Source organism: Gossypium hirsutum, chromosome D12, assembly GCF_007990345.1.
Source record: "Gossypium hirsutum isolate 1008001.06 chromosome D12, Gossypium_hirsutum_v2.1, whole genome shotgun sequence".
Lineage (NCBI taxonomy): Eukaryota > Viridiplantae > Streptophyta > Magnoliopsida > Malvales > Malvaceae > Gossypium > Gossypium hirsutum.
Window position 1 is genome coordinate 41,453,959 of NC_053448.1, and position 16,220 is coordinate 41,470,178.

Genomic DNA, 16,220 nt, shown 5'->3' on the forward strand with positions numbered 1-16,220 from the left:
ATCACAATTTAGTCCTTGTTACAAACAATCACAATTCATTCAATTTAATACAAATTCATGCTGGCCGAATATTACCCATTCTCATATCAGCCCAAAATTTTCATCTATTTTAAAATTCAACCACTAAATTTTCATATTTCACAATTTAATCCAAAATTGACATTTTTACCAAAATTCACTTTACAAAACTTGTACATCTAACAACAATGATTTATTTTCCATCATCAACTAAAAAAGTGCTCATGCATTCAACAATGGCAACATTCAAATACTTTAACAGTTTTAAAATCGAAGACATGGGCTAGCTAGTACTAGTTGCAACGATCACAAAAACATAAAAATCATCAAAAACCTAGTCAAAATGGACTTACAATTGAAACATGCATGAAATGAATGCTGAAAGCTCCCAAACTCATCTTTTTCTTTTGATATTCAGTTATGGAGAAAGATGATAGCATAAAAATGGTTTTTTATTTAATTAAACATTACTTAACATTTTACTAATTTGCCATTAAAATAAATTCATATTTACACAAATGCCAAACCAAATATCATCCACTAACTCACATTTGGGTTAATTATCACATAAGGACCTTTACTTTAATATTCTATAGCTATTTGACACATTTAGCTTATAGAACACAACTTTTATGCTTTATGCGATTTAGTTTTTTTACCTAATTAAGCATTTAAACGATAAAATTTCTTTATGAAAATTTCATACCATCATATATTCATGCTGTAAACAATAAAATAATAATAAAATAATCATTTCAACTTCAAATTTTTGGTCCCAAAACTATTGTTCTGATTTGACCCAAAAACGGGATGTTACATTAAACATTCCATATTAAACCTCCACTTAACAAGTATAATCATGTATAGAAGTAACCAATATCATCTGATAACATTATTTACATTCACTTCCCAAAATGACAAGCATAAGACATCCTAGGTACATGTCAACACAAAAAGAAATATACATCACCATGTTTTGAGTTCGGGATTATTTATGGATGCTGAATCGGCAATTTGACTTTAACCTAACTTGTGCACGAAAAACAAACCTTACACTGAGTATAAACTCAGTGATATTTCTATAATCCGAATGCTTAAAAGTAAAATTTCGAGTTATTCCTAGTTGACTTTATCTTTTCCCTTTTTAGTTGAGGGTTCCGGTACGACATTAGCTACGGAATTAAAACAATTAAAATTCATCAATACAATACAATACAATTTCACATTGAATATTTCAATTTTTATTCAACTTTTGTCTAAATTCTAATTTAGTCCCTAAACTGAGACTAACTTTATTTCTTTAAAACTAATTCCTTATTTTCATTCAATTTCCACTTTAGACTAAATTCAACTCTCTAATTTCACTCAAATCCATAAATTTTGAAATTTTTACAATTTAGTCCTTAATACTCAAAACTTATAATTTATTTTACAATTCAATCCATTTTTCATTTCTAACTTAAAATTCTATCAATTTAATCCCAAATACTTAAATTATTCAACATGAACAAAATCTAAAAATTCAATATTTTCTAAAATTCCAACATAGGTTAAGTAGTATTTAATACTAGGATTCTAAAAACATAAAAATTACAAGAAATGGACTAAATTGACTTACCAATTAAGCTTTGAACTTTGAAACTCTAATTTCTCCTTTCTTTCTTTCCCTTTTTTCTTTTCTTTCTTTTTCTCCCTGTTTAATTTCTATTATGTTTCTTTCTATTTCTTTTTGTTTCTTTTATTTATTATATTTACTTATTATAATATAATATAATATAATATAATATAATATAATATAATATAATATAATATAATATAATATAATATAATATAATATATAGTTAATAATTAAGATATAATATTATAATATATATTTTAACTTTAACTTTTATAAATATCTTATGCGGACTCATTTATAAGCAATGGCATAATTCTTATTTAGTCTCTTTAATTTTTATTTAATCTATAATTCAACTTTCACCATTTATGCAATTTAGTCCTTATACCTAATTTCTCTTAATTCATATAAATTCACCTAACAAAAACCTAATTAACCACACAACTAGCTAAATATTTACGAGTCCAATTTACGGTAACAGAGTCTCGAAAATGCACTTTTAGACACCCGTGACTATCGAGTCATTACACCCCTGACTATCAGGTCATTACATATACCATGCCCTTATATGGCATTTTTGGGTAAGAAGGGTCTGTGAACCCTTCGAGACTCTTGATGGAGTTGCGATACAAAATCCAAACTGAATACAGACACTTCAAGTCTAATATTGGGCTCGACACTTTACAGACTTCTCTTCAAACGAGTCCAACCTCCCCTCAACACCCAAATAGACAAAAAAAAAACCTCACAATGTTTCCAATTAGTGGAATTAGTGGAACCTACTAAAATCCCTAAGCAAATATGAGCCAAAAGGGATATGGTTATTTCTTCAAGATTCGAATGCATGTGCTCTAAAGATAACAGATATGTAACGTGTTTAAAGTAAAAGCTCTAAGGAACTTATGGTCCTTATTTCTTCAAACTTGTATTGTGGCCACCTATAATTATAAAGCAAACGATTGTGTTGTTTGCTCTACAATAATGAGAGAATATATGTATTCATAGACAAATTAAAAAGTGCTCAAATTATTAGTCTTTTCCCCCTGAAAACGAGAACAAATTAATTTATATTCTTTTTTCAAATGAAGTGAATAGAAGTACTCTTTTTTGCTGATAAACCCTTACCGGAGGGACCTTAGGTGACCCACCAAGGTAGCTAGATAGAGGCATATCATATGTATGTCCCTTTGAAATCAGATATGGTTTAAAAGGAATCCAAAGCGTCGGCCATGGTGGGAGATGAAAGATTGAACCCTTATAGGTTTCAAGGCAGCAACAAGAACAAGAACTAGACCCTTTGCTTTTTTACTATAGTTTCCTCTACAAAACATTCCCAGCCAGTCCCCCCTTCACTCACTACATTTTCTATTGACACTTTGCCCATTGCATTGATTTTTCTCACCAAACAAAAGCTTGTCTGAAAAAAAATGAAGGTAATTACAACATATCCATAAATTATTTCCTTTCTAATGAGTATATTTCCTCTGAATTTTTGTGTTTTTAATGTTAAATTTTACATAATAGATCTTCAACTGGGTGCATAGGAGATTCAATCATACCATCTTCAAAGGTTCAATTCCTATATATATATAATAACGGTCCAAGTATTTATATATTAATGCTTGTTTATTTTCATAATAATTCTACATTATCACATTGGATGATCATGAGAGAACTTTGGTATTTTGTGCAGATGGGTAGGCTCCAAATGTTAAGAATACCGATGATGCCATTGTAATCGAGCAAGTAGCTCTGGTTGATGTGCTTGATGGCATTCTAACAATTGGCACCCTCGGTTTCGACCCTTTGGAATCAGGTGGACAAAAAGATTACGAAAACGATGACGAGCACGGGGAAGAACCACGATGTTTCGAGGATGGTGTCGGCAATAACGATGATGGTGATGTTCATTTTGATGATGGTAATGAAAAAGTGAATCGGCTGATGTTCGGTGCTTTGGACCACGGTTTTAAGGACGAGGCAATGCCAGTTTGTGAAATTAAGTGCCAGTCTGGGAATCAGAGAAGAACCACATTGGCAGAGCTCTTCTCCACAGACTCGCCGAGCGGTCTTGAAATGGAACTGAATTGTGGCAAAAAAGCCATTGTTGGAACAAAGCAGGGCGTTTTTTTGGCTACGAAACTGGTTCCTCAAGTAGAAGAAGGTTCAGGTCCTATCAGAATGTTACACAAAGTGAGTGGCCATGAAACCATAAACAAAGCTTTAATTAGTAAGTTGATTAAACAAATTGGGTTTTTTTTTTCTTTTTATATTTTGGTTTATTAGATGATGAGGAGAATGTTGAAAAGGAAGATCCATCCAGAGGTTGAAGGCAAAAGAGGGTAATGTTGCAAGAAACATGAAGCTTGTGAATTCGTTTCTTTGCTTCAATCTCAAGGTATATATAATTTTACTAACATTTTAGCCCCTGTTAGCAAAACCTTTACTAAGAGCGCTCCATGATGCTACCACCAATCTATTTAGGAGAATTCTCAAAAGAGGGTTAAGACACCACTGTTATTTTAGTACTTTGTCAATACTCTCTCGGAAACTTTTCATTCCCTTTTGTGCTCTACAAAATTCTCAAAAACCATCACTAGTGGCTCTCAGCACATCGTGTGAACCATCTTCAATCTCCGACCTTACATTCTGTGACGTATACCTACCATTTTCTTCTTGTTGTATTATATGTGAAGGGTTTGCAACTAGCTCTTGTTTGTACGTACTCCATGCCTCCATGGTTAGATCAAGTTTTTATTCACTACACCAAAATAGGCTTTTAGCGGCACTTTTTTAGGCCTTTAGCGCCACTAAAGTGCCGCAAAAAATGCCGCTAATGACAGCGTTGCTAACTTTAGCGGTGGTTTTAGAAACAAACGCCGCTAAAGAACAAGACCTTTAGCGGCGCTTTTCCACAAACGCCGCTAAAAACCAAGACCTTTAACAGCGCTTTCCCACAAACGCCGCTAAAGACCAAGACTTTTAGCGGCGCTTTCCCACAAACGCCGCTAAAGACCAAGACCTTTAGCGGTGCTTTATACAAACGTCGCTAAAGACCATGACCTTTAGCAGCGCTTTTTTAAACAAACGCCGCTAAAGACCATGACCTTTAGACAACCTAATTTTTATCCATTATCAAGGCATTTCCAACACTTACCCTTGGAAAAATTAACCAGCCTTTCTACTAATTTTCCCAGAGAAAATATGAAAACATGTAGATGAGAAAACTTCCAAGCAAGTTCATCCACATATTACGCATTTTGGTCTACTTTTTTAAACTAGTGCAATTTTCCTCACTTGTGTAGATTTCGTAATACATAAACAACTTCCTAATTACATTTCAAAATGTCAATGAGTAGGCATGTGTCAGTACAACTTTAGACAACCTTAAATAGTTTTATGTATTACGAAATCTACACAAGTGAGGAAAATTGCACTAGTTTAAAAAAGTAGACCAAAATGCATAATATGAGGATGAACTTGCTTGGAAGTTTTCTCATCTACATGTTTTCATATTTTCTCTGGGAAAATTAGCAGAAAGGCTGGTTAATTTTTCCAAGGGTAAGTGTTGGAAATGCCTTGATAATGGATAAAAATTAGGTTGCATGAAGCTCATCCATGAGAAAATATTCCTAGCAAACGATAGCAAGAAAAAGGCACCTATTTTTCTTGCTTCCATCCTCCTAATCTCTCTCCAGGGTCATAGTTTGTGAACACCTGAAACTCATTTCCAAGTTTGCTTGAGTGTCGTGGCTGAAAATTGCATGCACGCAAACCCAAAAGCTCTGCAGCTCTATCCCTCTGCACCTCTCTTACAAGTCATTCTCTTAGCAATCAATAATACCAAACCACGAGAAATGATGCAGATTAATTAAGACAGAATCTTGCAAAATCTAATCGTAAATATATTTCATGTTCTTGTGGGGAAAAAATTATCTCCCTGCAGAGTAGCAACTATAAACCTATAGTTGGAAAAATGTAGAACATGAGGATTGGAGAAAATACTCACCAAAACAATAATGATGAAGAGATCTTCCCTGTGTTTTTCATCTACTAGTTGAACTGCAAGACTATCACTTCCATCATCCTCCTAGAGGTATTAAAAAAGAAGAAAATATAAGAATTGGTTACTCAAAGGTACTACCCTTTCTGATGAAAGATGAACTGTTAAATACATGCAGAAATGAACCGTACAACACAAACAGAAAGAACTTACTTTTCCCATAATCCACTTAACGAATCCACCAAACAAACTCCGACAAGCACTACCTGAACCTTGCCTACAAAATATTTTTAAAAAATCAATAAATCATCAATTGAATTACAACTATCAATAAACAAGTATACAGTCATACAGTACAATTATCAATAAACAAGTATTGAAATATTACATGATTAAAATAACCAATATATAGCCATTTTCATAAAGTGTTCCCAGGTAATTTAGACTCCTTTTACATGTTAACAATTAAAAAGATAAAAAAAATAAATAAGAGGGTAAGTTAAAAAGTGGGGGTCCAATTAAAGAGATTGTCCAGCAGTACCCATTTTCGAAAATATCAGTCTAATCTAGTAAACTCAAAAAGAACTAAGGCAATACCTTTTTCACTCGTATGCACATCTATTCCGCCTCTAAAAGGATACAAGAAGTCAAACAACTATAAAGGATACAAGGGTTAGGAAATTTCAAGTTCAAAACTCCAAATTTCAATAATTTCTTGATCCAAAGCTACCAAAATCAGAAATAATAGAAGTACTTATAAGCTACACCATAAAACGTGAGATAAACAGAAAACACATGTAACCCTAAGAAAACCTAGAAATTAAATAAAACTTATATAATAAATTCCTATAAAATTTCAAGTCTTCAAACTTCTCTTTACTGTGCTTTATTAAGAAGTAATATTGCTGAGTACAAGGGCTAAATAAACCATTGAACATTCCAATAGGCCAAGTAGATTTAACACTAAAGGAAGGTAAACCATTGCAATCACAATTCACAAGTAAAATGTAGACAACAATAAAAAAAATTCCAATTTTTGCTATTACAATTTCAGACAATTTCTTTACATGATAAACAAGAATGCTAAATCAAAACATAGCATCTATGATAAGTTAAAATGTATTTTTCAATCTTGAGATCATATATATATAGGTTAGTAAAGGATGGGTTTCATTTCAGTTATAGATTATCAGTGATTGGTTCGAAATAGAGAGGGGGGAAATCAAATAAACCTTGGCGACGTACTCCATCTCCGCGAATTTGAAGGCGAGACCGAGGGAGTTAAAAAGAACAGAAACCAAAGAACAAGCATCACAGAATTTATCCAACGGAAGCCCTCCATCCTTGGTTCCACACTGCGATAACTCTTCAAATGCCTGCAATATTTGGAGTTGAAATTTGAAGTTGGAGGAAGAGACAAAAAACCCTTATGAGTTTGGGTTTGCTGGATTGTTTCAAAAAAAAAGATATTGGGGCATGGAAAAAAGAGTGAAGAAGCCATTTTTATTGTGGTTTAAGGCAAACCCGGAACTGGCTTCAGTTCTCTATATATAAACAAGAAGGAAAGAAAGATATAAAAAGAAGAAGAAGAAGAAGGAGGAGGAGGAGGCGATGAAATTTAAGAAATGGGAGAAAAATCTGAGGAAAAACCAAAGAAAAAAACAACCCAAAGAAGGCGTGATTTTAGGGGTTGCTCAGTAAGAATTAGGTGTTTTGAGGATACCGATTTTAGGGGGAAATTTTAGGGGTTTTGAGGGGGGAAATTTGGGATAAAACTGATTTTTTTTAAAATAAAATAATTTTCTGGCGTTTTTTATAAAAACGCCGCTATTGCTTATCTTTTGCGGCGTTTTTCACAAAAACGTCACAAAAAATTATTTTATTTTAAATAAAATGATGCTGTTTTGATCTGCTAAATTTTTTTTGCTAAAATTTATTAGTTAAGTAATTTTATAAAACATTTATTATTACTATTTTTTATAAATTGGATTTTTATTAAAAAAGCTAAGTATTCTCAAAATAAATATCATATATTTTAATAAGAAAATAAATGATTAAATGATTGTAATTAATTATTAACTTAGAATTATCCAATATAAACAATCAATCTCTCACATATCAAATTTCTATTAAAGATTGAGACGTTAATCAAGATTTTAAATTATTCTTTTCTGATCTAATCTCCATTTTATTAGAGATTTTTTTTCTAACTAAAATATAACTATTATTTTGCTAGATGTTCGACGTGGAATGATTTTAGTTTTTGTATTTTATTTTTATTTGTTATAATTTGGTCTTATCTAAAATAGATAGTTGCCTATTCATATCAATATGTTACTTTTTTTATTTATTTATCAATGTTTTTTTTAAATCTAATATTTAAATATATCAAATGGTTTAGATTAAATATTTTTAAATATAAAAGCATTAATTTGAAGAACTATTTTAGTTGCCTATTCATATCAATATGTTACTTTTTTTTATTTATTTATCAATTTTTTTAAATCTAATATTTAAATATATCAAATGGTTTAGATTAAATATTTTTAAATATAAAAGCATTTTTAAATATAAAATGGTTTAGATTAAACATCAAGCCCTAAAACAGTAAATTTGATCATTATCTTATAAGCTGTAAACACTAAACTCATATTAACACTAAAATGTAAACTCTAAACCTTAAATCCCAATCCCCAAGCCCTAAACCTAAACCCTGAACTCAAAACTGTAATCTTAAAATAATAAACATTATGATGATATTTATTCATCATTATCCACTAACCCGACCCAAATCCAAATGCAAACCCTGCTCTGCTCATTTTGTTTTCCCAACCCTGGACCTCAGCACTCGCCACTCACCCACCCTAACGAAGTACCCAACGTAATTCGATTAATGATTGAAAATATAAGATATTTGCTTTCTTTTGCAATTGGGCTATTCAAATAAATTAAACCTACCTGTCCACCACTACCACTATACCGCCTGAAGCAGCATTCGGCTTTAGACTCGAGAGCCAGCCAACACTTTTTGTTATCAAGAAAAACAAACAACTTTTTCTTTTCGGGAGCAAATCGTCCAACTAACCCCACCGACTCTACTAGCTAAATTGAATCCCAACTTCACTTAATTATTTTCTAAAATTCAATATTTAATAAATTTTATTCGAATTTCAATATTTATAATATTTTCCTATAACCCTTTCTTAGCCTAAAAAACCTAGTATTAATTTCTAGTGGGTATTAGACCAAGTAACAACCTCATTTGTCCCTTTTCATTCATTTTCAGTTCTTACTCTTGAGTAGGTACTATTAAGTCATTGTTGTGTTCATGTTTGATTAACTAAATATAAAATTATTTTTGGTAATAAAATTATCAATATATAATATTATTTATCGCGATATTTGGTGTTTTATATTACTTTCTTTGATTAATTTAGTCGAACTATCAAAATCTATTATTCTTATAAAAAATTATTCTATTTTTTATTATTTACAACACAACAATTTAAGTTTTATGATATTTTATTTTACTCATAATTTAATATATTTTTCTAGTAAAGTAGTTTAAATAAACTGTGATTGAAAAATAATAATAAATAGTTAGGAGTTAGGACTTCTCTTTAATAAAAACATTTTGTATTAAACAATATTATTTGTTATCATTTAAATGTAAATTTGACCAATATATAATAAATACAACGAAATATTAATTTTTCCACTTATAATAAAAATATAATTGAAACATTACTTGAGAATATATCAAAGAATGAGACAATTGAAATGGTTATAGATTTTATTATTAGCGGCGCTTTTTCAAAAACGCCACTAAAGGTCAGCATTAGCGGCGCTTTTTCCAGAAACGCCGCTAAAGGCAAGAGCATTAGCGGCGCTTTATCAAAAACGCCGCTAAAGGTCAGAGCATTAGCGGCGCTTTTTCAAAAATGCCGCTAAATGCCCCAAAAATTCCGCTTAGGTTTTTTGCGGCGCTTTTTGAAAAATGCCGCTAATGCTTATTTTTGGCGGCGTTTTCCAAAATTCGCCGCTAATGCTCGAGCTTTAGCTGCGTTTTTGTAAAAGCGCCGCTAATGCTTGATTTTTAGTGGCGTTTTTAATTCAAACGCCGCTAAAAGCCTATTTTGGTGTAGTGATTGCAAACTTTAAAAGGGTTAAATCACTATTTGAGACTTGAATTTGACAATAATTTTCGTATTGGGACTTATTTTATTTTTGGTTCAAGTTAGTTCTTGAACTTAGTAATTGTTCCTATATTAAGACTTGAACTTTCGGGTTTTCAAGAAAATATCACTTGAAAAAAAAAATTTAAATCCTAATATAAAAGTAGTTGCCAAATTCGGACACTAGAGAGTGATTTAACTCCTTCAGAAAAAAAGTTAATAATAACACCGAGTTAAATCCTACCACAAGGCCCCATAATAATCCCCCTCACATGGCTACTACGTCTGCTGCCATTCGTAATTGGTAGGGACGAAATTCTCACTATCCTTTAACCACCATTAATGAATATCACATTCTTCACTAAGTAATTAAATTAGTACCAATATATATACACATATATGAATTTGATATTAACTATTTCACCATTGTTGTTGCAGGTGCTGCTGCTACAGCTTGAGCTACGAGTTGATGATGATGATGACCTTGTGCAGCTGGAAATTAATTGTTTTCTCGTCTTGTGCTTTAAATAATTTTATGTTTTATTGTTTTCATTATGGGCGAAGGGACGATGTTAATTCAATCCAAGCTATTTTTCATGTATGTGAGAAATTTTGTAACCATGTCATTTTCTTTTTTCTTTTGTTATTTGATGATTAATTTTTCGGGATCCAGGATGAGTATTAATTTGACTGAAAGTTTCAGCTATGGTGTGTATTTTGGACTTCATTAATTAACTGGGTTCAAGCCTACATGGGTAACAGGTCTTTGGTGGATTAAACCATAAACAAACAGTTAATTAATCCGATTAAATTCATAAGTTTATAGTAAGGCTTGCCTCACCTTTTATTTAGTTTGAAATATTTTATATTTATTATTTTTATATATTGTGTAATTTATATTACATAAAAATTAAATTTACAGTTATACTACTATAACATAAACAAACAAAAAAAACATGTTAAGATGACTATATATAAAAATTTAATCATTAAAATAAAAATGAAATATATATTTTTTAAAAATTAATATGGGTGGACCTAAACTGGACTTGGATTAGCTATATACAAATATGGACGAGCATGAGCAAATTTTAGGCCCATATTTGGGACAGGGTTGGGTTGAGCTTAGGCAAATAAAAAGTGTGTTAATATCGTGCTTGGCTTAACCCATGAACACCTCTAACTCAATCTTCAATGTATGAATATTGTATCAACCAAGTCCTATCAGTCTAATGTCAGTATGGGTGTTAAATGCAAGCTCGGGTTATGCGTATACTTATAACATCAACAACATGGATCTAACATGTTAAAAAGAAGAAAAAAAAAAGAAGAAGCAAACATCATCATCAAAATTTAATCCATGCGTTTCAAGGCTTAGTTTATCATTGTTTCTCAAAAGTGTTTTTGAACAAAAACTAAAATCTTCTACTTTTATTTGTTACGAACATCGTAGAAATCGAATTATTCTGTATTTTAATAGATAAAATTTGTTAATCCAACATAGATCATGATAATATGGATAATCTCTATCCTTTTTCACCTAAAACTCTTTAAATAAAATAATAATTATATACCAATTATATTATTTGAATTTTTTTAAATAGTGACTCAAAGAAGCAAGAATTCAAAGCATATGCTATGTCTGGTGTAAGATTTATGGAACTGCAACTGAGTTGTTCAGCACCAACCAATTTTAATAATTTATTAATAAAAACACATAATTAAGATTATATATAGACACAAAAGACAGTACATATTCTTCATCTACTTAATAATATTATATATTGCTAAAAAGAGATCTATATGTGTATGATGTGCATGGGCTACCAATACAAAGCATGCAAATTGCTTCAGGTGTATGAAATTATGGTCTAAAAAAAAAAGAAGAAAAAAAGTTCTGTCTGGAATCAAATCTTTGATTAAGAAGGAATATGAACACAAAATTTCTTACCTAAATTTGGGGTTTTTTTTAAAAAAAAAATAAAAAATTCAAAGATACAAATCTAGCTATGGGTGTTCAAAGTGAAGAAAGCTTTATTTGTTTATGCTATTTTAATATATCCCCATTTTTGTTTCCTCTTATTTTTATGTTGACAAGTTCATGTATGATCTTTTAGATAGATATAGATTTTTTATGTCAAAATGTTGGTCCAATATCCAAATGGGACCAACTTACAAGCCTTTTGTCATCAACTTAGTGGTCAAATTCATATATATATAATATGCTATTTTAATATATGTATAATGAAAATTTTAATCCTCAATGCCTATATTTTTGTCAATTTGTAGCTTAATTTAGAAATTACTCTTTCAAAAAAATTAAATCGTTTTTTATGGAAATACTGACTAAAACATTATTTTTGTTAATGATATTAGCGTGGTAGCTTATGTGTACTTCATACTGACATGACACCATTTGTCTTATATGACATGTTAACAAATAATTTAAAAATTATAAAATTATTCAAAAAATTAATAAATATATAAAAACACATAAAAATAGCATGAAATGCACATGAATTGCCATGCGCGCTGTCATGTTTAAAATTTAACATTTTAGTCAGTATTTCTATTGAAAACGCAGAAATTTGACTTTTTTTTAAAGGATGATGGTCAAATTTGACTCTTTTTAAAAGATTGAGGACCAAATTTAACTAAAATAATAATAAACGCTAAATTGACAAAAAAAAAATTAAGGGTTGAATTTGTCATTATACTTTTAATATAAAAGTGTTTTTTAAGTATCATTGAAGAACCAATACACCTTCAAAGTTTTAAACTCAATTTTGAAGAAAGTTTAGGGACGTCGGTTGAAGAGCGAGTGCGACATTGCTAAAAAGCTTTGTACATGTGATGGTTGGAACCCATGTTTTGTAGCATATAGAAGATCCATGAGCAAGGTAACACTTCGAGAGAGCACTTGATTAGCTAGACCAAGTGAGACCTTAGATGCATGACGTACTACGTATTGGGTTGAAGGTTATCTTTAAATGGACAACGAAATATAAGTCTCTTTGTATCTAAAGGTGTTCTAAATCATTCTTTATGTGCAATCACTCTTCAACAATTATGGATTTCACTTTTTAAAATTTTTTAAGTTGAGATAATTAAATTCTTAAAGATAAAACGATTCTCCAATTACGTTCAAAGAAAATGTAAGGGTTTTTGCTTATAATTTGGAGAGAAAACTTGACATTTAAAGGACATAATAAAAAGTTTCCCATATTAACAAATATGAAAATATTGATTGATAGATACAAATAACAACAGAGAGAGTGAGTTGGGAGTTTTTTAATAGATATTTCATATGGAAAGCAAATCCAAGTTGTTCAACTTTTCTCAGTCAAAAGCTAAGAGCAAATGGCAATGGAAAATGTGATATGATCCATAAAGCATGTATGTGGCTCTTAAAAGTACCATGGATTCAAAGCTGAACATATTCTTCCATCATTCAAAGATTCAAAATTGAAAAATATTTATTTATATAAATATATCAAAGTCAAGAATCTTTACACCTTCCCCAAAGTGGGTTAGGCCTTAACTATCCCACTAATATATGAATATTTTTAATGCAAATTAAGTTTTTTTATAATTAAAGGGTTAATACTTACATACCGACATACATTCTCATATTCTACGTATTATGCGTTTAAAGGGAGTTATCTAAATTACTTACTCCTTTTGAAACTCAAACTTAGATAAATTCTACGATTGAATATCAATCACCAGAACAATCACGCGTTTAATTTTTAAAATTCTAAGTTATGGGTACTTTTTCATTTCAACTAAAAAGGTTTAGTGTTGATTTCATGTAGGATCAAACCCAAGTTGGTAAACCCAATTCCCAAAGAGTTTATGCTTTGTTTTGTTTTATTTTTTGGCATAATTGTAAAAAAAAAACCTCAACGTTTGAGGGCTTTTGATTTTGTACCCTTGACCTTTTTATTTTTTGATTGACACCGCCAACATTATGATTTTTTAAGAAATCAGCCCAGTTTTAACGGTCAACCCAATTTTAATGGTCAATGTGAGTTGACCGTTAATCAAATTGTGACATCTATTTTGTTAAATAGATTACGTCATTTATGACGTCGTGTGCTTATGTGGCATGCCACATGGGCTATTATATTGACCTACAATTTGATTAACGGTCAACGTCCTACAATTTGATTAATGGTCAACTCACGTTGACCATTAAAACAGGATTGGTTTCTTAAAAAATCGTAATGTTGATGGTGTCAATCAAAATATAAAAAGGTCAAGGACACAAAACCAAAAGCCCCAAACGTTGAGGGTTCTTTTTGCAATTATGCCTTGTTTTTTTTTTGGTCAAAAAGAGGATATAAAAATGAAGACATAGTCTTAATGCAGACTAATTTGGACTGAGATGGTACAAAATCTATATTGCAAAGATGATGTAATTGCAAACATAATCTCATGTTTGACCACAACATTAAAACCAAGAATGCAGATAATTATTTGATTAAACAAATTTTTTAGTCTAATTTTAAACAACTAATTAGCAAGTTTTTTCCACACTAAAGGACGAAAGCACAGAAAAGAGAAAACTATGGAAAGTTGAAACACTTTTTGAGTGTTTCGCTTGGTTGCCCTTTAATATTATTTGATTGGTGATTTATATGTACCACTTTCAATTCTCTACGAATAAAGTACATTTAAAAATTCACTTTAAGGGGTTAAATTTAAATTATAATTTTTTTTTTTAAAAATTAAATTAATTTATATTTTTTAATTTTAAAAAGAATTCAAAGAAACTTTGTTTAGAGAGATAAATTTTTAAAATTTTGAGAGGTTAAAATTAAGAAATTATTTTTTTATATAACATTAGGGGGTTTAAACCGTGTTAAAAGAGTTTTAACCACGGCTCTATATAAGTTAATTTGGCATAATTTAATTTTCCACATGATGCTTTGAGTAGGTAAAGAATGATAACAACGTTAGTTGCTACTGTTTCACTGAATTTGAATAAAATTAAAGTCCTTTTACTTGTTTGATTCAAATTTAATGAAAATTAATTACTAGTATTTTAATCATAGAAGTAAAAAAATTAAGCCTTTGAAATTAAATTTAAAGTATTGAAAGGGTACAAAAATTGAGAGCATAATTAGACCCACTAAAAAACAAAGACAAAAGAAAAGGAATAATTAAAATGCCTTTGATCTAGAAACATTACATGACATCAATGCTAGTTATGCCCATACTTTTGATTCCCTCAAAACGTCCTCCTAATTGAAGAGATTGATCATAAGTTGATTCGCAAATGCGCCAAATAATTTAGTTACATAAAATAAAAATTATAGGTTACAGTGTTAAAAAATTTGATATCTTTCAAGTAAAATTATGGGTTCCAACCCAATAGATAGAAATCATAATAATAAGTTAAATGTAATTCATCTCAAACCAACCCAAAAAGACATGTTATTGCTTCTTCTTCTTTTCCCTTTTGATCACCTATGAGGGGAACAAGAAGAATAGGTATATATGATTTGGGTTTTGGTCTTCACTTTATTATATTCAAAGGAGGTTTGGTGGGTGATATGAAGCTTCTTTTTTCAGATCTTTGAATTGTTATTCCCCCATAATCATGCTTAAAAACTACTCTATGAATTGCTTTATATATTCCCATGTTTAAGGTTCTGTTTTTGGAAATTACTTGCTTCAACATATTAATCAACAATAATAATTGTCGTAAGAATAACGCTAAATGCTCAAATTAGGGTTTATGTAAGGGTGAAACTTTTTCGAAAGTGTTAAGATAAGGGATTCTTAAAAATCGTATGTCAAGCTTCAAATTATGTTTTTGTTTCTTTTTCTTTTCATGTAATATTTGATTAAGATGTTATGTGTTTTATTCAAATAATCAAAATTAAATATTAAAACTAAGTTCAATCTGATTTAAAAGCTTTCACTAAATAATCATAATTTGAGCTCTTGTACTTAAAATGATACGTTTCAAAGTGTGCTACAAAATTAAGAGACAACTTTTTGATTCATAAAAAGGCAACTCAAATAAAAAATTTAATGCAAACTGACACGTAGTTCTACCTTCAAAAACAATTTTAATTCAACATGTGTTATCCCATCGAGATATTATCAGGATTTGATTATATTATCTTGTGCAAATCATGCATGGGTTTTAAGTCTTACACTACATGGGTCATATCCAAATTCGTTTTACCCTAAATACGGATATATTTTGATTTTTAATTTAATTATACATTATCATAATTGATTATGATTATAATTATTCGGATGTTATGAAAAATTTTTAAAAAAAAACAACAACAACAAGCTTAGGATCAAATTGTTACCGGGAACTTGTACTTTTTTTTACAATTCATAAGGGCTTTATTAGTCAATTGACCCCCTAAATTCCTCAATTTTC

The 16,220-nt window shown here is 30.1% G+C and overlaps 1 protein-coding gene and 1 long non-coding RNA gene across 2 annotated transcripts; one reads left to right on the forward strand and one right to left on the reverse strand.

The window, feature by feature from the left end:
* Positions 1–3,063: 3,063 nt before the first annotated feature.
* Positions 3,064–3,982, forward strand: LOC107942883 (protein TILLER ANGLE CONTROL 1-like). Its single transcript, XM_016876618.1, has 3 exons — positions 3,064–3,069; positions 3,338–3,829; positions 3,923–3,982. Exons 1-3 carry the CDS (start codon positions 3,064–3,066, stop codon positions 3,980–3,982), a joined length of 558 nt encoding a protein of 185 aa, XP_016732107.1.
* Positions 3,983–5,683: 1,701 nt separating this feature from the next.
* Positions 5,684–5,940, reverse strand: LOC107947532 (uncharacterized). Its single transcript, XR_001697157.2, has 2 exons — positions 5,853–5,940; positions 5,684–5,726 (listed from the first exon to the last, which is right to left on the reverse strand). It is a non-coding gene; the product is annotated as an uncharacterized lncRNA (long non-coding RNA).
* Between the last annotated feature and the right edge of the window lie 10,280 nt (positions 5,941–16,220).

Excerpts from the sequence above, each read along its gene's own strand:
- LOC107942883 (XM_016876618.1), top strand. Across the intron at positions 3,830-3,922 it reads CTATCAGAATGTTACACAAA|ATGATGAGGAGAATGTTGAA; the intron begins GTGAGTGGCCAT and ends TTGGTTTATTAG.